General features: G+C 35.8%; 6 protein-coding genes across 7 annotated transcripts; 5 read left to right on the top strand and 1 right to left on the bottom strand.

Moving 5' to 3' along the window:
* Positions 1–124: 124 nt before the first annotated feature.
* Positions 125–826, top strand: LOC140872265 (probable calcium-binding protein CML13). Its single transcript, XM_073275083.1, has one exon. The coding sequence runs from the start codon at positions 217–219 to the stop codon at positions 658–660; it is 444 nt and encodes a 147-aa protein (XP_073131184.1). The 5' UTR covers positions 125–216; the 3' UTR covers positions 661–826.
* Positions 827–2,016: 1,190 nt separating this feature from the next.
* On the top strand, positions 2,017–3,834 carry LOC140871418 (small ribosomal subunit protein uS15-like). Its single transcript, XM_073273917.1, has 5 exons — positions 2,017–2,153; positions 2,260–2,332; positions 2,438–2,576; positions 2,668–2,854; positions 3,516–3,834. Exons 1-5 carry the CDS (start codon positions 2,131–2,133, stop codon positions 3,547–3,549), a joined length of 456 nt encoding a protein of 151 aa, XP_073130018.1. The 5' UTR covers positions 2,017–2,130; the 3' UTR covers positions 3,550–3,834.
* A 573-nt stretch (positions 3,835–4,407) lies between these two features.
* On the top strand, positions 4,408–6,394 carry LOC140871419 (small ribosomal subunit protein uS10y-like). The gene is made up of 4 exons (XM_073273918.1): positions 4,408–4,510; positions 4,610–4,761; positions 5,457–5,570; positions 6,003–6,394. The coding sequence occupies exons 2-4, from the start codon at positions 4,650–4,652 to the stop codon at positions 6,143–6,145; spliced, it is 369 nt and encodes a 122-aa protein (XP_073130019.1). The 5' UTR covers positions 4,408–4,510; positions 4,610–4,649; the 3' UTR covers positions 6,146–6,394.
* A 631-nt stretch (positions 6,395–7,025) lies between these two features.
* On the bottom strand, positions 7,026–10,240 carry LOC140872363 (uncharacterized). Its single transcript, XM_073275181.1, has 4 exons — positions 10,050–10,240; positions 9,196–9,313; positions 7,697–7,761; positions 7,026–7,290 (listed from the first exon to the last, which is right to left on the bottom strand). The coding sequence occupies exons 1-4, from the start codon at positions 10,164–10,166 to the stop codon at positions 7,171–7,173; spliced, it is 420 nt and encodes a 139-aa protein (XP_073131282.1). The 5' UTR covers positions 10,167–10,240; the 3' UTR covers positions 7,026–7,170.
* Positions 10,241–19,200: 8,960 nt separating this feature from the next.
* LOC140872075 (uncharacterized) lies at positions 19,201–22,014 on the top strand. Of its 2 annotated transcripts, none has more exons than XM_073274807.1 (2): positions 19,201–19,583; positions 19,925–22,014. In XM_073274807.1, exon 1 carries the CDS (start codon positions 19,392–19,394, stop codon positions 19,566–19,568), a length of 177 nt encoding a protein of 58 aa, XP_073130908.1. In that variant the 5' UTR covers positions 19,201–19,391; the 3' UTR covers positions 19,569–19,583; positions 19,925–22,014. The 2 variants fall into 2 exon arrangements, with proteins under 2 accessions (XP_073130908.1, XP_073130907.1); XM_073274806.1 differs by having other exon boundaries at positions 19,702–22,014.
* Positions 22,015–22,928: 914 nt separating this feature from the next.
* Positions 22,929–24,026, top strand: LOC140871504 (F-box protein At2g35280-like). Its single transcript, XM_073274038.1, has 3 exons — positions 22,929–23,086; positions 23,319–23,484; positions 23,634–24,026. The coding sequence occupies exons 1-3, from the start codon at positions 22,929–22,931 to the stop codon at positions 24,024–24,026; spliced, it is 717 nt and encodes a 238-aa protein (XP_073130139.1).
* Positions 24,027–24,169: the final 143 nt, after the last annotated feature.

The raw sequence follows: 24,169 nt of genomic DNA, 5'->3' as shown, positions 1-24,169 counted from the left end.
CCAGTTGTAATTGGAGCGAAGGCCCATTTACGTATATTGGACTAAACTTTCCAAATAGAAGGGGTCCAATAGTCCATACCAAAACCCATAATAATATTTAATTTCAATCGAGCCCTGGATCTTTCTTTAATTCTATACTAATCCCTCAAATTTCAAAAGGCCAAATCCACCAACGGAGAGCAGAAACCAGCAAGCAAATTCACGAATTCGTTAGCGATGGGCAAAGATCTGAACGCTGATCGGGAATCATCCATGAAGGAAGCCTTCACTCTGTTCGATACAGACGGCGATGGCAAGATCTCGCCGTCGGAGCTGGGGATCCTGATGCGATCGCTCGGCGGGAACCCGACCCAAGCCCAGCTGAAGGCTATAATCGCGGAGGAGAAGCTCAATTCCCCGTTCGATTTCCCTAGATTCTTCGACCTCATGTCCAAGCATTTAAAGCCCGAGCCGTTCGATCGCCAGCTCCGCGACGCGTTTAAAGTGCTCGACAAGGACGGTACTGGATACGTCGTCGTCTCTGATCTCAGGCACATTTTGACCAACATCGGCGAGAAGCTGGAGCCCGCCGAGTTCGACGAGTGGATCCGCGAGGTTGATGCTGGTTCCGACGGTAAGATCCGGTACGAGGAATTCATCGCTCGGATGATCGCCAAGTGAAGAGGTCCCCCTTTTTGCTGACTTCATAATAACCGCCTTTGTTCCCTTTTCCTTTTTTTTTTTAATCCTATTTTTCGCTTGATTTATAAGATGTTAATCAGATCGTCATCTGTTCTTGACCAATTTATGTTTTCCTTTTGTGGGTGAAAAATTATTGTTGCATGTATGTTGAAGATTTGCAAGCATGCATTTTGAAGCCTTCGTTTTTCAGTAGAATTTAGAAATGTGATATTGTGTGTCTACAATTTCAAATTTCCAGCTTCACCGTGAGTTGTTCGAATGATTAGATGGTCGTTACTTTGTATGCCAGAAATACAAGAATATCTATATAAGATGCTCCTTTAAAATCTATGTTTCAAATATCTTTTTAATCAAATCTTAAATCCGAATACAAAATAAAATGATTGACAAGAGATTTCGACCATCAATTTAAAGTACCGATGAATTTTACTTTCTATATAAAGTTTTTTAGTATGACTTGTGGGGTTCAATTTCTTCCCTCACTTTTACATCTCAAATTGGGATAGGTACCATGTTAGTGATATACGTTAGATCCAATGCCTCATATGTTTTTACAAACGAGATGTTCATATATCTCTCATTGGAGACTATCCAATGAGGATCGACTAATTGCTTAAATTGGTGACAACTCTTTTCGAAGAAAAACAAAACAAAAAAAAATTTAAAAATTGGTAACACCTCTAATCAAGTTTCACTTTCGTTCCAAAATTGGAAAAACAAAGAACGAAATGCAAACCTAAGTTGAAGTAGTCGAAATTTTAGTCGTCCCTCATTTAGTTCGAATCAGACCTCTCAATGAAATGCTGGGGTAATGTTTGTGGCTATTTCCCAAAAATATCAAATTATCTCAAAGTTATTAAAACAAATATACATAGTATTCTTTAACATTATCATTCAAAATCATTTTTATTTATATCTTGAATATGATAATTACTTTTGATTAATTACTTTGATACCCAAAAGTAGTTTTTTTTTTTTTGAAAAACCCAAAAGTAGTTTCTTATTATATTACATTTTAATCCATTATACATTATCAAAATTTTTTATACCGCAAAAAGTAATTCAATATCATTAGTGAATATATCTAACTCCATAAACTTTAATTTTACATGGAATTATTATAATCTTATTTAAGAAAAAAAAACAAAGCATACATCACAAATCACAATGCCTCCTTTAAAAAAAAAAACAATACCACAATGTCCAATACCAATGCAAAAATAATATACGACTAATGGATCAAATTTGGATTCCCGAGTCACTAACCCATATGATTTAAAACACAAGGCTGAATTACCGATCCTTAGTTGAAATTGAACTGGGCTGGCCCATTTTCTGAGAAGTGGTCATTCAGCAGCAAAATCAAAATAAAATTAAGCCCTAGTTGGGGAGCAGCGGGCAGCAGCTTCTCACCCCAACTTTCGCCGGTGAACGCCGAGCTCCGCCACCATGGGTCGTATGCACAGCCGCGGGTACTCGTTCATTCTCCTCAATCCGAGAATTTTTCTATCTTCTCATTATTTATTTCCTCCTATCTTCAAATTTATTGTTTGGTTTTACGTTTTGTTTTGATTTCAGCAAGGGCATTTCTGCTTCAGCACTTCCCTACAAGAGAACTCCTCCCAGCTGGCTCAAAATCTCGTCTCCAGATGTAAGCTGTCCAATTCGAAATAAATTTTTGTTTAGAAAAAAAATTGCTCAAAATGAGAACGGATTGCTTATTCGGTGTTATGTTTTTTGTTTGTTATTTTTTAAGGTCGAGGAAAATATTTGCAAGTTCGCGAAGAAGGGAATGACACCATCACAGATAGGTGTGATCCTTCGTGATTCTCACGGTATTGCTCAGGTGAAGAGCGTCACCGGAAGCAAGATCCTGCGGATTCTCAAGGCTCATGGTGAATCTCGTTTTCGTGTGGAGTTGATGATTTTCTTTGTAGCTCTAATCCCTTCAGTATTTGACTGAAATGTGGCCAATCGATTGGACAGGGCTCGGCCCGGAGATTCCCGAGGACCTTTACCACTTGATCAAGAAGGCAGTGGCGATCAGGAAGCATTTGGAGAGGAACAGGAAGGATAAGGACTCCAAATTTAGGCTGATTCTGGTGGAGAGCAGGATCCATCGTCTTGCTCGATACTACAAGAAGACCAAGAAGCTTCCACCAGTTTGGAAATAGTAATACCCTTTCTCTTCTCATTGACATCTCATTTTTTCATTAATGTAGTATAATCTGGCAGACTAGCGCGCTTGAGTAGTATGACATGTTTAATCTTCAAATATATGTCTCATTTCTTTAGATGGTTATCTTTTGAAGAAATTAGGGGATAGCATTTTAAGGGTTGGTCTAAATGCAAAGTCTTTTCAATAAATTTAAGAGTGGGTTGGTCCATTTATTTGTTCTGTGATATGTTGTTGTGTTTGTTGTTATTATGTTAATATAAGCTTCATACTTTTATCTACCTATCAACAACTCTCAAGCTTCAGTTGTATGATACTAACGTAAATAAAAAGTGAAAGATGATGAGTTTGAATCCAATGAACGGCTTTGACTTGCATGGGGAATTAGTTCTCTCAATAGTTCAGATAAAATGTCTATTTGATGAATCTAATTGTTGATGGTTTCACAAGATTTGTGCTTTGCGAGTTTTAAATTGAATCTTTTCCAGCATTTTGTGATTCATCTCTCATAGGCAGATGTTATTCTCTGATAATATTTTCCCATGCTTAACCATCCTGTCACGGATCTGGTGTGTTGCGCCTTATTCGTCAATTTCTTGCTCACCATTTCTTATTATGACACCAGAAGGATTTTTTTTTTTGTTTTGGTTTTTTGCAGCGAGTCAACCACTGCCAGCACCCTTGTGGCTTAGGCTTGCAAATTACTCAGTTTAGGTGTGGTGCGAGGACTCAAGATGATGTGCCTCTCTATCATTTACTTGGGCCGAATTTTCTGGGCAAAAATCAGTTAATTTAGAAGTTTATTAACAAATTTTGATGCATCAATGTTGCTTTCAATGATGTAATGGTTGATCATTACAGTAAAGCTCGCTCCTTTTTCCGATATTATGGAAGGTTCCCTTGTGGATTCGAATGTCATTACTTTTACTTCTTTTGGACAAGAAAAAGTACCTTTCCTTTTCAATATTGAATTTGTTTCAAATTTATTTGACACACGTAGAAGATGTTATATGTTTAAAAACATTTATAGTGAAAGTCATTCTCCAAAATTTTCATGTCCATTCTTGTATCCAGTACTAATAATTTTATTAAAAAAATTAAAAAAACACCTAAAAGGATGAGGTCCACTTCTGGCGTGCAGTGATCTACTCAAAACGTTTGTGTGAATGCTTTTTCATTTTTAAAAATGGTTTAATTTTAAGCATTTTTTAAAAATCTTAACCCAACCAGTGACATGATTTAGTGGATTCGTTGCATTACTTGTACGGATGAAATGAAATGAACCCTCTTGGCGTGTTGTTATAATTGAATTTAAAATTTTATAGTACATTTCAAAAAACTTTTTCTAGAAAGTGTATGTTTTAATTAACTATTAATTAAAGTGAAAATTAATTTTAAACATTTATCTTTTATTAAAAAAATGAATTTTAAACTCGATATTTCGTCTTTTGGGGCTTTTTCTAGAATCTAGACCGTGGATGTTTTAATTAATCATTGGTTTAAATGAAAATGGGCCAGTATTTTAGATTTTAGGCCCTTCCTTCAGCTTCTTTCGAGCTAGGCCCGTTCAGTCAGGGCTTTTAATCATCTTCATCGGCGCCCACTGTGAGTCACAAATCATCCCGCCGTCGCCGCCGTTTCTCTCGACCTTCGGTAGCATTTGAGCACATACTTTGCTCTCAGTGATAAATATATTTTCCGACAATTCGAATCTCGTTCTTATATGTTTTTTCCTCTGAATTTCCTTTGCAGTGTCTCTGCTGTGGAAGCAAATCGAAATCCGAGGATAATAATGGCATACGCCACGATGAAGCCAACCAAACCAGGGTTGGAGGAGCCTCTGGAGCAAATTCACAAGATCCGTATCACTCTATCTTCCAAAAACGTGAAAAATCTCGAAAAAGGTCTACTTTTGTGTGGCCTGTATGTGATTTTGTTAGTCCATCTTTCTAACGTTCAATTATGTTTCATTTTTAGAACATTATTGCCTTCTGTTCTATCTATACGTATTGTGTATCAGTTTATCTATTAGTCAGAATGGGACACTTCTGATCTGCATTCACTTTATTATTGAGGTGCTCTGTTCGCTGCTCTGTATTAATTTTTGGGAGTTAATGCTTTCAAATTTGTTTTGCTTTTTCATTTTTTAGAAGTCTGATTATTTGGATGGTAGCAATTTGCCATTGATTCGATACTGAACTCACCTTGTAGACTTCATGAACATTTCACTCTCATGATCAGCTCCATATGGTAATTTAATAAATTTTGGTGGTGTGACAATAGATATTTCGTTCGAAACAAATTTAAGGCTTCGTTTGGATTGATGAATTTGATCCGGAGAAATTGCATATCTTGATATGAGTTAATTGAAATTCACTTGAATTTGTCTGTCCAAGCAAGTCAAACTGTCAAAGTATTTAAAATCCATCATCCACTCCAGAACAAACCTCAAGGAATTTGAATCTTTCTCATTCATCGTGTCGGTGGGTCTACCTTGCGAGCTTTTGTATGTATTTTCTAGTATGTGCCATTTTATTATTATGATTTTTTCTTTCCATGAGACTGGTTTGAGTGCTGTTAACTTGAGCATTTGAAACAGTGTGTGCTGATTTGGTCCGGGGTGCCAAGGACAAAAAGCTTAAAGTGAAGGGACCAGTGAGGTTTCCTACTAAAGTTCTTCACATCACCACTAGGAAATCTCCATGTGGTGAAGGTATTAATTGAACACATGCTCAACATATATTTTTAGTTCATTCTTTTCTTTTCCCCCTCAGTATACATGAGTTTTCCATGAACATTATGATTTAGGACATTGTGTTAATTGTTTTTCTGGGATTGTTATTCAGTTGTTGTTATGCTCTGATTCAGTCGTTATTGAATTCTCATGAGGTCATTGAGAAGAATTTGAGGTAGTTTAGCTATACAGGAACTAGTTCCTTTATTCGTTTACTGATGAAATCAAATGATGCAAGTATTACTCTCAAAACTGTTGAATTTGCGACACACTTGTTCTTAGAGACCAGAAAACAAAGTAAAGATTTTTGGTTTAACACCAAATACATTCTCGAATCTTGCCTTTTATTTTTCTCTCTTTGTTATAGAATTAATTCCAATCCTTTGTTTTTCCCTCAACTTTGTTTCCCAGGTACTAATACGTGGGACAGGTTTGAGCTCCGAGTTCACAAACGGGTGATTGACCTTTTCAGCTCCCCAGACGTCGTTAAGCAGATCACTTCAATCAGTATAGAACCTGGTGTAGAGGTTGAGGTCACAATCGCTGATTCTTAGTCGGCATTCATTCATGCGTGCTGTATTTCTGCTCTCCCTGGTAAAACTCAAGACGGAAGCTTTCATCACCATCCAGGAACCCGTTTTTTAGTACCAAAGTGTTTTCTTGCCATGTCGCTACGATTTATTTCTTACGTCTACCTTTCTAAACAATTCTGTAAATCCAAGCTTCACCAAAACTTTATTATCTGAGCATTCGAGCAGTTGCTTAGTTTATTTATGTGCTCGTGAGTCGTGACGCCGTAAAGTTTTAACTGTTAGAAATTGAGACTAGGACCTAACTCACCTCAAAAGCTAGCTCAAGAGGGAGGTTTGTTCAAGCCTATATATTAAACTCCCAGGCAATTCATCCAACCGATGTGGGACAAACTAAACACACCAACACACCCCTCGCACGTCCATGAATGAATTGACTGGAACGTGGAGATCAAATTAAATGAGTGGCCCAATTATGGGATGGGTGAGGCCAACTATGGGCCGTCCAACACATAACGATGGAACCCGGTCTCTGATACCATGTTAGAAATTGAGACTAGGACCTAACTCAAAACTCCCAGGCAATTCATCCAACCGATGTGGGACAAACTAAACACACCAACATTAACAACCTCCAGACTTTTAGAACTTATTTTTGAAAATGATAACTGGATTATGAGTTTTAACATCGGCTCCAATGGTTTATATATTCATTCATACGTGTGAACATGTAAGAATAAATTTGAATTATTGGATATGTCATTGAAATGATATCCCAAGGATTAAGATCATCATCAAGTCATTTATTGCAAAATAAACTAACAAATAATGGAATCAACTTTCGAATATATATATATATAATCAAAGCATGGATATCACTAAATACATGATAAACCGGGGGAAATGAAAAAGAAACAAGAGAGTAAATTAAGAGCACTCTTATGTTATGTGTATGACATATAGATTAAGTATAATGACCAATGAGAGAGAGTATCATTAAGAAATAAAACTATATAAAAGTAATAAATAAAAATGAAATATTAGATTTATTAGTTGTGAATGGGAGATTTCCGATGCGGTGGCTCGTAATCCGTCACTGTTAAATTTTCGTCGCTGAAAATTGATGATTTTCCCCTTCCTTTGCGTTGTGGCAGTGGCACCCTTTCATCCTATATTCACATTATATACTGTCACGAATTTCAGTTGTAGATAAACAAAATTGTAACTTTTTTTTTTTGTGTTAGTCCGGGTATTTACTCAATACGCATCGAAAGATAGCGACTGCGAGTTTCCATTAAAAAAAAAATATCATTCATTTCCTTCTAAATATATATATGTTTTTTTTAATATAAATATATAATTTTCACGCGGATAATGAAAACTCATTTGAAAAATAAAGTTTTTAGACAAATTTGTAATTATATCTTTATTTAATTCATTCCAAAAATAATAACAGTACGAGCTCACACATCCCCGGGGAAAGATGTCATGTCAAGTGTAAATTCACGAGGTTAATTTTTAATATAACTTTTTTTTCAAGAAACAACAAAATTTAACGAGTTAATTCGTAATTACCTCTAATTTTGTTTTGTTCATGATCATGGCACTGTGAAGCCAAGACTCCCAATCTTCATCACCCCCTGCATTACGCCCAATAGTTGGTTGAGATGAAATACAAAACTTTGGGAATATAAAGAATCTCAAATAAAAATCGATTTAAACATTTCTAATATAGATATTTTGTACTGATTTTATCGTTGGATTTTTGTTATTTCTTGGTGTATAATATTTTGTTGCATTGATTATTTTAATAAAAAAGTGGTGATCTAGTTCACAGCCGGGACATTAGAGATCCAAGGTAATTTATGCATGCACACAGGGTTTATAATTATATGCGACACCTTGAGGCCATGAGATCAATTGGTCTCAAGTTCGATTCTCATTGTTTGCGGATAGTTGTCCTAATTTATTTAGGTAGATTTGGTAAGTTTCTTTGTAATATCTTTGCTCGAGATAAGCAAGTCTCGAGTACTTGCTCAAGTCCCGTCGATTGTGCGAGCAATTTCATTTTATGGTTGTAATATGGGTCTAAGATTGTACTTATACTCTAAAATTTAAAAAATTATATGCAACACCCAGAAAGAGTGTGCAAACGACGGGAGTCGAGCTCCAGTTCATGCTACTCAAGTTTGACACACTATAAAATATATCTACTTGAGTTCGATTGAGTAATCTATTTTAAACTCGAGCTTGACGCATATATATATATATATATATATATATATATATATATATATATATATATATATATAGAGTTCTTTTATGGTGCCCAACAACTATGTCCAACTCCGTGCCCACCATGTACAATAGGTGAGTTGACCAGCACAATTGGTGAGTTGACTTATACATGGTGGGCACGGAGTTGGGCATAGTTGTTAGGCACCATAAAAGAACTCTATCTATATATATATATATATACATATATATATATATATATATATATACATACTAAGTTATTCAAGCTCAAAAAACTTGAAATCCTGAATTTTAGTATTTAGATCATGATCTCGAACGCTTATTTGAATAATACATGTCGACAAAAATATTTGTTATTTTTCAAATTACACACACACATATATATATAGTACTAGTTGAGTACAGATAATTGAAACTCGAACTCCACTCAGAAAGAAATATTCAAGACACCCGAGCTCGATCAATTAAGTACAAATAATTGAAACTCGAACTTGGCTTAGAAGAAATATTCTAGACACCCGAGCTCGATCGAATCAAGATCGAGTGGAATATTGACCAAGCTGCTCGCGGGCTACATAAGTAGCTCGACTTTTTTGCACTCTTAACTGGGTATGGGAGACTTCTCGCATTAAATTTTAGTAGGGTCTACACACATTCAGAATTAATGCACTCTTAGGTTAAGCTCTCTCGGTGTAAGATGAGCTCGAGATTAATGATCCAATATTAAAGCATGCCAAAGTTTTTTTTATTACAACATTTCTTAATTAATATTGATTTGTATATATCGATAGGCTTGAGTGAAAGCTAAGCTAGTGCACCTGAATTATCCCTCGTGCCAGCTTCATTTAATTTCTTGTGAAGGATTTCTTCTTTTTCCTTTGATTTTGAGGTGTCCGAATCTCTCGAGTTGCCGTTAAGTTCAAACTTTTCTTGGATCTGCGACCAGTTAATTAAAGGAACAAATTAAAACATAAGCTAAAATCCAATGTATTTTTCAGATCCAAAGTAATTAATTGATCGAGGGGATCAAGATCAACAACTCATGTAATTACGACCTAATTAACTCGATGAATTTGAGTTGAATATATAATTATCACAGCAAATTGATATGTTTAACAATATGAAAAGGGGACAATATTTCTTTCGGGGACAAAAGAATAAAAATCAAATGATAGTTTTTTTTTCCCTAAAAAAATAAGAGATAAATGAATTTGATTTTAGAAAATAACAAGAATGATCACGTAACTAACTAAACAATAAACATACACAAAAGTGATGTTTTTCAATTAAAAGTAATATAACTCAATAGATCTGATCGATTTTTTATTTTTATTTTTTTTTAAAAAACAAATCCAATTTTATCTAAAACTCAATTACTTGAAAAAATTTCATCTAGATTCAAATAATATATATTAAGTTGACCAAATAAAATGTGTTTGAAATTTGTATCAAGAATCGACAACTTTTACTTGTTCTTCGCACTACAAGAAAAACGAATATTAAAGACTGAAAATTTGTTCTTAATTTGATCAGTCTTTACTAGCCATTTGCGAACTGAATGGAGAACAAAATCTTTTCCAAGCCAAATCACATATATACTCATAGAAATTATATTAAACACATATAAACTTTATCAATTATATTTAGAAATTAAATTCAGAAACAAAATTACCTGGTGAGGTGGAAACATCTCATGATGAATATTCAGCCATATGGGTCGAGCATTGCATTTGCATGCATGCATGAATAAAATAAAACACAAAACAAGGAAATAAGATCTAGCCATCATTATAATTTATTTTATTATTGTGTTCTCTGGAAATAATACAAATTCCAGAAGAAAATATCAAAAATATACAATAGATTTGAAAGACTGAATTGAAGTGGCCTTTTTTTATAGTGAAGGCGAGAGTTTTACGGGGATCGGAGCCCCACACTCAAAATCTAGTGTATATTATTAGTTCAATTGTTATACTACTTTTGTTGCCATTTACCCAATAAGTTGGGATGACGACTTTCATCCTAGAAAGTATTCACAAATACTTCAAAAAATGTTAAATACTTATAAAAAAAAATAGAAGAAGAAGAAGTGATTATGAGTTTTTTTTTATAATTTTTTTAAATCTTAACTCAGAATCACTGTTTTTTAAGCATTGACAAACACTACTTGATTATGTATAATTCTGATGAAAATTGATTAAAATTATAAATCGATCAAAACAATATCATAACTGATTCAACGAATCTAATACATGACTAAAAATACCGCACCCCCGTTTAGTTATGCACTACTCAAAATCTAGATCTTGATTTTGCAAATTAAAATTTATATGTTAGGGAAAGTGGAAAGTTTTTATAAATTTGATGGAAAGACAAAATTTAATCGCGTGATGGATAAGACGTGAGCTAAATTCATATGAGGTGCTGTCTCGTGCACATTTTGCAACAGTGGTGTTGGGGTCCATTTCCGCTCCGAGGCAAAACAAATTAGTGATTCAATGGGTAAGCCACCACCCCAACAAAATCGAATATTAAGTTGGCTCTACATTTTTGGCTTCCAAATAAATTTATGTTTCAAGATTTGATTGTTTATTTAAATTATACAGTCCCTTTCTTTATAGTTTGTGACTTTGGTGTTTTTCTTTTTTGGGTCGTGGAAAAATATATGATCTTTGAAAAGTTAGATCCATCGGGTCAAATTCAATGTAATTCACTTGATTTTCGGATTTTAATATGTTGATTCAATATTTTAAAGTTCGAAGTTGCAGGAATTATGAAAAAGGAAAGTGTAATAATATATATATAAATATTCCTTAAATCGTGTTTGTAATTGGATGAATTGGTCTGGTTTGCTTGATTAATGTGCAGTTGTTAATTAATTTACTTCACACATTCTATTTGTCTTCTCCTGCTTGAATCTGACTCCAATGTACATATCTTACTCTTCGTCCGTTTGCATTTCACATGTATCAGTTTTCAATGGATAAAAATTAATTCCATGTGTAACTTTCTTATAAAGTAACCCCTACTTGCTTCCACCATTTTTTCATGTATTGTCCCCATTAATTTATATAATATAGTAACAAATTAATTTTGGTTAATGATAGCAACTTCAACTTTGACATAAGTCAATGACTTTCATGTCCATATGTCACCAAAATCTTAAATTTGATCAGTAAGTCAATGACTTTCATGTCCATATGACACCAAAATCTTAAATTTGATCAGTATGAGATACGATCAATTTGAGACTGATATATTCATTGTTATAACAAACTCCTCTCATATTCAAAAAACAAAATAAAATGACCCGACATAGTAATATTTAAATTCACGTGATAATATATATATATAATGTGAGTGTGTCTACTCGTCCCATATAGACCTACTGTCGAACTCTTTTAACTGCTTCACAGCCATAGGTGCATTTAATTAAATCAAAATTTAAAATTTAATATTGAGAATTCAAGAAACATGATGACAACATTTAGCAAAAAGTGTCGATTTAAAGTAAAATGTTGTGATCCCTTAAACCTAAAAACGATAGCCCCATCTTCTTGTCCACTTGTATTTCTCCAAATTTCAGCCGTGTTTGATGCAAATTCTCACCTTAATTCAATGTAAAAAGGTGAAAATGGATTTATGTTTACTTCACATATACCTTGGAATGCTACTCAGAGCTAATAATTAATATTGGAGGGAAAAAAAATTAAAATGTCCAGATGCTTCTTCTCAATAAAATTGAGTTTTTATTGTGTGTGCAAGGATGTAGAAATAATATTAATTTTTATGAGTTTATCTATTGATAGTTGACAGTTGACACCCTCAAACGAAGAACAAAAATTGGGAGAGAGTCATAGTTTATTGTAAGCTATATATGATATACTTATATATCAAATGTTTTTATAAAAGTGTTTTTTTATTTTTTTTTATAAAATATTTAAAATTGTTTTAAGAAAAATATTTTTGGACAACTATTCTGTAAAAACGTTTTTACAATTAAAAAGTAGTATGTTTTGTCTTACATTGCTTTCATTAATTCTAAAAATACTATAAAATAAATCTCAATTTTTATTTAAAAAGTATACTTGAAAAACATTTTTCAAAAATATTTTATCAAAATCTTGTCTAAACACATTTTAAGTTTGTTTTTTTTTTCATTTATAAAATGCTAAAAAGTTTTTAAAGTACTCAAACGGACCCGAAATTTCTCTTCTCTGCTTTAGTCTGTCTGTAGTTTTATACATATTTCTAGTATGTATAATTTGCATGCTACTATATATTATAAGGGTTTTAGTACATACCCAAAAATCAAAATGATGATGGTTGAAAGTGTAGAAACTGATGGAATAATATTTCTCTGATATATTCCCAAGAATGAATACAAGAATATTTATATACAACTAGAAGACCTAAGAGATAAAAGGAAAAATATAATTACAAAATATAATATAGAATATATTCCAAAATATAGAATATATTCCAATAGGCCCCCTCAAGATGGTGAGCTCATAGAGACACCAATCTTGGAACAAAGTAGACGCAGTCGTGTACTGGAAAGTGGCTTTGTTAGAGCATCAGCCAGCTGATCAGAAGAAGAGATATGAGAACATCGAATTTGATTACTCTGAACAAACTCTCGAACAAAGTGGTAATCCAAGGCAATATGTTTCATGCGGGAGTGAAAAACAGGATTAGCACAGAGATACGTAGCCCCAATGTTGTCACAGTATATAGAAACTGTGGAGGACCCAATATCAACCCCAAGTTCGTGAAGAAGCGATCGAACCCATTGGATTTCGGCAGCTGTAGAGGCAATGACACGATATTCAGCCTCAGTAGAAGAGCGAGCAACAGTTCCTTGTTTTTTGGAGCTGAGATAGGAGTAAAGCCCAAGAACACAATATATGCACCAGTGGAAGTGCGATCATCAAGATCACCAGCCCAATCCGCATAACAATAGGCATGCAAAACCAGAGAGGAAATTTTCCAAAGAAGTAGACCATAGGAACGTGTACCATTTAAGTAGCGTATGAGATGTTTATCTGCACCCCAGTGAATGGAAGAAGGCGAGTGCATGAACTGTAATAACTTGTTGACAGCAAAGGCAATGTCGGGACGAGTAAAAGATAGATACTGCAGACTGCCCACTGTTTGACGATACAGTGTAGCATCAGCAGGGGGAGAACTGTCCAGCAGGTGCAGAGACGTCGATGTGGCAAGCGGAGTAGAAACTGGTTTGGAGTCAACCATGTTCGTGCGAGTGAGAAAATCAAGTAGATATTTTTTCTGCGATAGACAAAGGCCCCCCTTCATAGGGAGCAACCTCCACACTTAAAAAATAAGATAAGAAACCCAGATCCTTGACAGAGAAACGACTGCTGAGGCGATCAATGAAGGTCTGAAGAGCACCAGAATTATTTCCTGTGAGAATGAGATCATCAACATAGACAAGAATATACATAGTAATGCTGCTAGAGCGAAAAACAAATAGAGAGGTGTCAGCAAGAGAGCAAGTGAAGCCAACACTGAGTACAAACTGACGAAGCGCAGTGTACCAAGCGCGCGGTGCCTGTTTGAGACCATAGATTGCCTTGTTCAATTTACAAACATAGGTGGGGAGCGAAGTATCAACAAAACCAGGCGGTTGCGCCATATAAACACAATCGGCCAGATCACCCTGCAGGAATGTATTGTTAACATCCATTTGACGAATAGACGACCCATTGGAGACAGCCAGAGATAGGAGAATGCAAACAGTAGTGGGTTTCGCCACAGGACTAAAAGTATCCAAGTAATCAAGACCAGGAAGCTGATGAAAATCCTTCGCAACAAGGCGAGCCTTGTAGTGATCAACAGAGCCATCCGATTTTCATTTAATCCGAAACACCCATTAGCAACCGACCACATTTTGAGAGACGTAAGAGGGAACAAGATCCCATGTGTGATTGCGAATAAGAGCATCAAACTCGTCAGACATGGCGGCACGCCAGCGCGGGTCCTTGAGCGCAGAAGTATAAGTGGTGGGTTCAGATGCAGTGGAGTCAGGAATAACCGCGAGGGCAAAACGTGGGTTTGGTTTGAAGATGTTGTTTCTGGACCGGGTGACCATAGGATGAGTGGGGGATGTATGGGTAGGTGGCTCGACCATGGGGTTTGGCAGGGGTGGTGGTTCGGACGGGATAGGAGGAGGGGTCGGGATTGGGTTAGCAGGGGTGCAGATGGGGGGCGCAGTGCATGGTTCAGAGGGATAAGGTAGTGAAGGATCAGCAACCAGGGAGTCCTCCATCGGCACATCAGACGGCACACTCAGAGACGAGCCAACACCAGAACCACCACTGGCAAAGGGAAATTCAGACTCGACAAAGACAACATGACGCGAGACGTATATTTTGCCAGAAGAGAGCTCGTAAGACAGATAAACACTCTGAGTGAGAGAGTAACCAAGGAAGACACAAGGGGATGAGCGCGAGGTAATTTTGTGGGGAGAATATGGACGAAGCCAGGGGTAGGAAAGACAACCAAAGATACGAAGTTTAGAGAGATTGGGAGGGGCACCAAGCAAGCGCTCGAAAGAGGACTTGTAAGACAGGTTGCGTTTGGGCATTCGATTTATGAGGTAAACCGCGGTGGCCAAGGCAAAGGGCCAAAACTTAGTGGGAACAGACGCATGATGGAGAAGTGCTAGACCAGTCTCAACAACATGACGATGAAGGCGTTCAGAGAAGTCATTGTGTTCGGGAGTATGGGGAGGAGTAGTGAGATGAGAAATTCCATGCTGACTAAGGAAGTCTTTGAGAGCGAGGAATTCACCACCATTATCAGTGTAAAGAGTGAGGATGAGACGACCAAAACGTTTTTCAACTAGGGACTTGAAACACCAAAACACAGAGAGAACATCCGACTTATGTTTTAAAGGGTAAAGCCAGATATATTTGCTGTAGTGATCAACAAAAATAACATAATATTTATAGTCATCACATGAGGTAATAGGAGATGTTCAGACATCAGAAAATAAAAGTTCAAGAGGAAATTGGGATGATAAAGAAGAATCATGAAAAGGTAATTTATGACTTTTATTACACTTGCAAGAGTTACAATTAAACTGACGCAACGAAAAATTAAAGGATGACAACGATTTTGACACCACTAAGTGGCGCAGGACTCGATCATATGGATGACCTAAACGATGATGCCAGACAGGCAGAGACACGACAGAGGAAGTAAAAGCCAATGGTGATGACGATGGACGCTCAGACCAGGAGTAGACACCGTTCTTAAGTGGACCTTGATGGAGAATTGCCCCGGTGCGACGGTCCTTCACCTGAAAAGCAGAGGAAGAGAAAACAACCAAGACGTCATTAGATTTACAAAGTTGTGAAACGGATAAAAGATTCTTCGTAATGGACGGCACACACAAGGCATAAGTAAAGTGAAGAGAAGCAGGGTTAAAGGGCGGTGAGAGACAACCTATGTGGGTGATGGGAAGACCAGTGCCATCACCAACAATGACACCATCAGAACCTACGTAAGTGTCATGAAGGGAAAAGTTTGCAAGATCAGAGGCCACATGATGAGTTGCACCGGAGTCAAGGATCCAGTCAGACGGAGAAGGTGAGGCAAGTGAGTAAGCAGCTGGTGGAGGAGATGGACCAGATGTAGAATACGACTGCCCAGAGGATGCTGCAGGTGCTGGCAGATAAGTAAAATCCGGGCAACGTTTAGCGGAATGTCCCTAACGACCGCAAAGCTGACAGCGCCCAAGATAGGGGCAGGGAACATGCTGGCCGTTTGCCGATTGGTAGGATGGCGGCGGCTGCCGTGAAGCCCAGCCTCCCGGTTGGCGGACTTGGTGGGGAGACGAGACGGAAGGTGGAGGCGGGACGGGCGACGAACGATGGTAGCTGCCACCCGATCGGGTAGACGTGTTGGCGGTGGCTGGAAGGGTGAGATGAGTGTCCCAACGAGCAGTAAGATGCGCTTCATGATTGAGGAGTTTATCATGCAGTTCCTCAAACGAGATTGCAGAATCACGAGCCTGAATAGCATGATCAAGTTCTTTATAATCATCATCCAGACCATAAAGAACTTTGATCGTAAGATCCTCGATGTCAACTGGTGAGTTCATGAGAGCCAGTTCATCGGCTTTGGATTTTATGAACTGCATGAATTCGGTTATGGACTGAGAACCCTTCACAGGATTGCGAAGTTGCGTCTTTAACTGAGTTATGCGGCCACGGGAGGGCTTGCCATAAGTGAGTGTGATGGTGTTCCAAGCGGCTGCAGAGGTGGTGGCAGTTGCAATAAATAGAATCAATGAGGGAGTCATTGATCCAATGATAATATTCAAAATTAGTTGATCCTGGCGGATCCATGCGGTGTACTCAGGATTCAATGTAGTAGAGGTGGTTGTGGTGACGCTTTTGGGTGGACAGGGATGAGAACCATCAACAAATCCAAGCAGATCATGACCAGTAAGAAGGGTCGTGAACTGCAGTCGCCATGAGAGAAAGTTGGAAGAGGTGAGCTTCAAGGGCGCATGAGCAGCAGCATTGAAGGAGATCGGAGTAACAGGAGCAGCAGCGGAATAGGTGGTGGTTGCCATAGGAAACGGCGGCGGTCGGCGCGGTGGAGAAAGAGGGCGGCGGCGGCTGCGTGTAGTAGGGTTAGGATAGTTTTATTGGCATACACCAGAGAGCTTTGATATCATGTAGAAACTGATGGAATAATATTTCTCTGATATATTCACAAGAATGAATACAAGAATATTTATATGCAACTAGAAGACCTAAGAGATAAAAGGAAAAATATAATTACAAAATATACAAAAGATAATATAAAATATATTTCAATAGAAAGTTCATCGTAATATATATATATATATATAGTTTTGAATTATTTTTCCCCTCATTAATGATCTTATAAAAATGCAATTATATTATTATTATTTTAAATATAATGTTGTTCAACCTCAAATTTTGGCCAAGTTATATATAACGTGGTGCGGATGGTTGCTTCGATCTTAGAGTGACTTTTCATTTTCTTCTCGTATGCGCCGGATCCCACGGTAGATGATTCTAGTCCGTATTAGAGTGAAAAATGTTAAAAGTTTGATTTGGGTTATGACCAAGTGCTGGCAGCCCGCTTAAAAAAAGAAAGAGAGAGAATGTTATTTTTTTTTCCCTCAGGCTCCATGTTAATTGGTTAAATTTTGAATTAACGCATTAATTTACAAATCACGCTAAGATAAATCGTATGAGTTAAATTATGTGTGATAGCATCACCCATAAACATGTTGTTTAAGAAAATCGAACCTTTTGACCATTGATCAAATGACTCACCTATTCTACTGGCTCAAACAATCATTTAAAGTATCGATTGATTATAAGATTGAGATGACTAAAAATTGTGACAAAAATGATGTGGATAAAAAATTATGTCTCACCTATTCTACCGGCTCAAACAATCATTTAAAGTATCGATTGATGGACTTCGTGAAGTTGAGATGAGACATAATTTTTTATCCACATCATTTTTGTCACAATTTTTAGTCATCTCAATCTTATAATTGACCCGTGAAGACACTAAATGTAGGTTGTGTTAAATGAAATTTTACAATTATATCTTTTGACGATTATGATTGATTTTGATTTTGCAAAGATATTTAAAATACTATAAAATAGTAAAACATGATAATTATATAATTTTCAAACATATCAAAGAAAAAAATTTCATCATTGATTTTGATTTTGCAAAGATATTTAAAATACTATAAAATAGTAAAACATGATAATTATATAATTTTCGAACATATCAAAGAAAAAATTATCATCATTATGCCGTATTCATTTCTATTTTATCCATATTTTATCACATTTATAATTACTCATATCATCTTTATCACCCATCGTTATCTCAACATACATAAGTAATCAAGAAAGATGATATCTCCAAATACATATATTTGATGAAATTAAATATTAGAATGAAATACCATAAAAAAATATTAGCATGAAATATATATGAGCATGCCCACTAAAATATATGTGAATTGTTGTTTCATCATTCATGCAGCTAAAATACGTTTGATTTGAAAAAAAAGTCTTTTAGTTATATTATCTTCTAATTCTCTTTAGCAAAATTTTTATATCAGGAATAAATAAAATCCACAATCTTATTAAAACATCAATGAAGGAGAAAGATTATTCTATGCTATATTTGGAGTACTTCTTCCCTCATGATGTGGTCAAATGTCAACCATTGGATCATTAACACACATGTCAGTTTTCATAAAAATATAAGGGTTCCACGTGATGTAATGTTATTGAAATAGGGGGAGAAACACTCCCGGTGTAGCGATTTTGTTTATGGTACCCCATTCGGGTAGTGCCCGAATGGGATCCAATGGTCCATGTTTTTTTGGACTTGATATGATCTTATTTAAAATGAGATCAAATCAAATTCAAAAAAATATGGGTCATTGGATGCAGCACATGGGTAGTGCCCATGTGCTAGCATAGACAAAGCCCGGTGTAGCATAGACTAACCCGAAAGAGAAGCGTAACTTGTATTTGGAAAAATAACTAAAATAATCAATTCACCACCATAAAACTCATGAAATTATGAAAACCTACTACCTCGATATTATAATTAAAATTTTTTTTAAATCTAAATCGAAATTAGTGGCTAAATATATCATTTTTCAAAAATTTGGAATTCATTTTGAACAATTTTTTTTTCTTATTCTCGAAATCGAAAATAAAAATTAAGTTAAATAAATAAAATCCAAGAAATAAATCCATCTGGTGGAAGAATTCAAGAAACGCATTTTCCCCAAATTGCAAGCAATTTTCTGGCACACACCTTCCGAGCCCTTCCATTCAGCAGCCCCCGCCGCCGGCGGATCCCGACTCGCTGCTCGAGGATCTCGATAGTCATCCCGCCGAGAAGCCCAAAGAACGATAAAACTCCTACTCTCTGTTCGTTTTCTCATTTATTTTAGTGGCGGAGAGTGATGGGTATCATAAGGAGGAGCTTCTTCTTCATAGCTGGAACTACTTGCGGAATCTACATTGCCCAGAATTACGATGTTCCCAATATAAAGAAGGTCGTCAATGATACCCTTTTTACTGCTAAGAAAGTCGAGGAAAAGTACCGGAAGCCCGAGAAATCACGCGACGACGCCGTTTAAACAACCACTATATAGGTGTACATGGGTTTTAGAGATTCGATTACTTGTTTCACTGGATGATTCTTTTTTCCTTTTATGAGAAAAAAAACAGTCTTGTTTTGTGATCCTGATTTTATGAATTTGATTGACGTAGGTCTTGTCTTGACTAGCAGGAGTGGTAATTGAAGGGAAATTGCTTGAGTTATCGTTCAAATTAGTTTGCAAACGAATTCACCATGTTATGCATTTTACTAGCAAGGTAATCGACTAAATATGATCTTATGACGGACCTTGCATACTGTGTTGATCAAGTGATACTATGATTTGCAATGGTGTGATGCAAGTAAAAAAGTGATAACCATTCTCTGGATTTGTAGGGAATTGGGACAGTAGCTGGTTTTATTGGTAACATTTAGAATTCGTGTATAATTCAATATATATATATATCCTGTGAATTAAATGACCATATGATCTTCATCTGCAAAATGCAAGGAAAAATAGTTTGCCTTTGTCTTGATTTGTATACTTATTGGTTTTATAGGTAATAATCTCTTGTATAATACACTTGCACTCTACATGTGTTGATCAAATGGCCTTATGATTTGAATTTACTTAAAACCACTGCCATTTGTACATTAATTTGGATGGTGTCCGGTTTTATTGGCATAGTGATTCTGAGTCATCCACCTTCATTAATTAGAACTGCTCCAGGTCTCTATGCACCTCAACTCTATGAATTTCGGTTGTTTATCGGTTGTGATGTGCCTTCTAGGCTCTGTGTTTTCTTGGTACATAGTAGTTGAAGTCTATTTGATTTGATGAGATGCATTTTGATTAATATATGTAAGTAGGCCAGAGTACGTAGAATAATAGAGGATATGATTTCGAGTTGAAGATTTTGTTCACTCTCATCTTCTTCTTTTGCTTGTGTATATTAGTATAGGGTGGGATCTTTCTAGGAAGGATGTGTTTGTCATATTTAGGTTCATTTGATGAGCAAAAGGAAATTACAAGTGGTGGACATACTTTTTGGAGGTTTCATTCACCTTAAAAAAAACAGAGTAGTTAGAAATCCACAAAGTGTACAAGGAGGCTCCGTCTTTGTGTTTAGACGCAAGCAACGTGCAGTCTTCTTTAATGGCATGCCTTGGTAGTCATGACATACAAACTTTGCTGCTCTGGTCCAACAAAAACATATTAAATTGTCTGCCAAATAGTTGATGTAGGGGGAAAAGACTAGTTAGAAATCCACAAAGTGTACAAGGAGGCTCCGTCTTTGTGCTTAGACGCAAGCAACATGCAGTCTTCTTTAAAGCGCATGCCTTGGTCATGACATACAAACCTTGCTGCTCTGGTCCCAACAAAAACATATTAAATTGTCTGTCAAATAGTTGATGTAGGGGGAAAGACTAAGTTAATGGGATCTCCCCAGAAGTTGATCTTAGATGAACTCCTCGTGTTTCGAATGCCAACATGAATGTCTGTGACGATGAGGTTTCCATAGAGGAGCCAACAAACAACCCTATTGAATCAAGATGGAAAAACTTTTCGTGTTTTCTGTGTTTTAATCAATTAGCATTGGATATTCCGGAGTTCTAAAAAACGGCCGCCTGTTTTGATGCCGTGGTTAGTTTAGATACTTTCTGATACTTAAAATAATATTTACTTTAATAATAACTAGTTAAGAGCACACGCGATATCTGCGTGCATCCCCCATTCGTGTCGTTAATATGGGTATGTTATTTGATATATGTAGAATTTCAAATTATTACAACATTTAAATTTCGGATTGAAACGAATGGTCTTCAGAAATTAGGCGATCTCAAGTTTATGGATTATGGATAAAACTCGTAAGAAAGTGTTGAGAAATCAAGATTTAATAATTTCAGACTTACAAGAAGTAAACAACACAAGTCCTAGCCAAGTAAGGAGTAAAACAGACTCCTTTCAAGATACCAACTCCTTGTCCATTCACAACTCCAATATCCAAATTCTTTCAGCATTCATCATACATATATATATACTTATGTATACACATATAACACCATAAATTTCTGGAGACATAAAAAATTCAAAACCAAATAAGAGGGTAGATGGGTTCTACAAAATACAATATCTGTTACGCTTGCGGGTTCAATTCTTGTGACAGCTCTTGGCAATGTTATCGGAATCAATTTTTCGGCATGAATTACGAACCGTTGCTGGTCAGTACGAATTCTTCTGAGTCGATTGAGATTCATGATGTCTGTGGCGAAGCAATGGCAGAAGAAAAAATCATCATTCATGAAGAGGAGAGGACAGAGTTTCCGAGACTTGAAAGAGTGGAGAAGAACAAGCGGCTGGGATTCCGTGGTTGCTTTGAATATTTGAAGGCTTTATTTTAATAAATTTGTAGAATATTTTGTTTTTCTTTCATTGAAAGGGGTTTTCTTCCGATAGAATTTTTAGGGGTTATTTCCATAAGCTAGTCTGGATTATTTGTTGTACTATATTTCGTTATTAAAAGGGTTCTTTCTACATCCAAAAAACAAAATTTCTTATTTTCAAAAAAAATAATAAAAAGAAAACAAAAGAGGTTGTTTCTTTGTGTCTTGATTTCTCTTTCTTTCCTAATTCAGTAACTCAGGTTAAATCATGAAGAAATCGTAATAAACAGGTTAATTATAAAGAAATCTAAGATGTGCGTTTTCGCCTTACCTGTTTAGGTGGTTTTTTTTATAAAAAAATAATAATAATTTTGTTTGTCTTATCTATTAATGATGGTGCTTCGAAAAGCCTCGTTCTCTTATTCTTTTAATTAATTCGTTGAGGAAACATGAATCTCGAGAGAAAAGTTTATTAAAAAGAAGAAAATTAAAACTATATTTTTTTTTTGATAGAACAATGGATGATTCTTAATCCATGTATTTTAGTTTATAAATATCTTTATTTTAGTGGCAACGACTCAAGACTCAAACTCCTGAAAAGTCGGTAACTAAATATCCCTAAAAAATAGAGGTTTCAAAATTACGTCCGGGTCTTCATATAAAATAAGTAAATAAAAATTTGATTGTTATAAGGCTAAAAAGGTTGATTTTACGGAAGAAAATTAGTAATTATTAAGGGAATTTAATTAATGGAAACGAATTATGCGTGGGAATAAAATCAAGAGCCCACAAATCTTTTCAAACAACCGTAAAAAAAGGATGAATGTCCTTCCTTAAAAATATTCTAGAAACCATTAAAGTTGTTTCCTTTTCCAACTCTAATATGTTTCCATGCAGAAACCTTCAAGGACTCTCGCGAACGCATTAAATTGTTGATTACTATATATATATAAACAAAATCGGATTTATTACGTGGAAAGCTCAAAGAAAAAGGAATATTTTGAAGCTTGCAGCCATGCCAAGAATGAAGAGGAGACCCATGCCCAGGCAATATTCCGGAAAAATTCAACGTATCCTTTCAAGAATCGAAACACTTCCGAATGAATTGGTCAGTGAAGTTTTGGGTCGAGTAGCAGCATCTTCGATTATCGATATAATCAACGCCAAATTGAGGTATATATATATATGCATGCGCATGATTCTTATAAGGTTATATAATTTGATCCTAAAAAGCCGCGAATCCAAGATTTTGAAGACAAATTAATGTATTTTTCTTATGAAATTCAAAATCTTTTCCCTTAAAAACTGAACCAATAATCCATCTAGGTTTTCTAAAGTTATACGTGCTATATGTTGTTGTTTTATAAGTGATCTTATAATGATTAACACCGTGTTTCTTACACAGTTGTAAAACTTTCAAAGAAATCGGTGAGGATTCCCATGTATACCATCATATGTCCCTGAACAAGAAGTTTATAGATTCTTGGACGCCTTTGAGCCAAGAGCAACAAGTTTTCTTGAACAAATGCTGGAATTCGGAAAATCCCGAATTGTTTTATCGACAAGCGATGGTGAGTTTATTTAGTATTTTGTATATGATTAAGCGATTGAATTATTGTTGGTCTCCTTTGGCTTATATATCATGCAATAATTGAGCCAAAATTACATACTGCATGCACACATATTTATATACATTGATTTTCAATTTTTTTTTATTCAGTTGGACTACTTCAACCGTGGAGACATGGAATCAGCTTGCAAATACCTACTCAAGGCTGTGGATGCAAGGCATGTAGGTGCGCTTTATCTCACTTGCATCATGCTGATTTTGAGTGGCGATGACAGGTTTAAAGACAAGGGTATTGATATGATTAGTAACATGCAAAAGCCAAGATGGCTGAGAAGAAAATTGGCTTTGTATCGTGAAAGTTTGACGGAATGTTTGAGGCGAATGTGGGTGAAGTATCCCAATTTGAATCCGCATCTCGTCTTCTGCCAAACGCGACATCAAAATCACTGGAGATCTGGGTGGAGGGATATGGATGAAGAGTTGCAATGTCAAGCTTGTTGTGTAGACAGGGAGATTAGCGCTATTTGTGGGTTTCTCAAGTGAGGATAAATGTAATACAGTGTCTGTCAAATATGTGTCAGTTTTGGGTTTTATTAATGAGGTTTTTTTTTAAACCTTAATTATAAAAAGTAATCAATTGTAAAGCTCAAATGCGCAAGAGATTTTGTGTTTCATTAATATGAGTT

The sequence above is a fragment of the Henckelia pumila genome, unplaced genomic scaffold, assembly GCF_033568475.1.
Source record: "Henckelia pumila isolate YLH828 unplaced genomic scaffold, ASM3356847v2 CTG_461:::fragment_3, whole genome shotgun sequence".
Classification (NCBI taxonomy): Eukaryota; Viridiplantae; Streptophyta; class Magnoliopsida; order Lamiales; family Gesneriaceae; genus Henckelia; species Henckelia pumila.
This window is presented reverse-complemented; position numbering and strand designations above follow the sequence as displayed.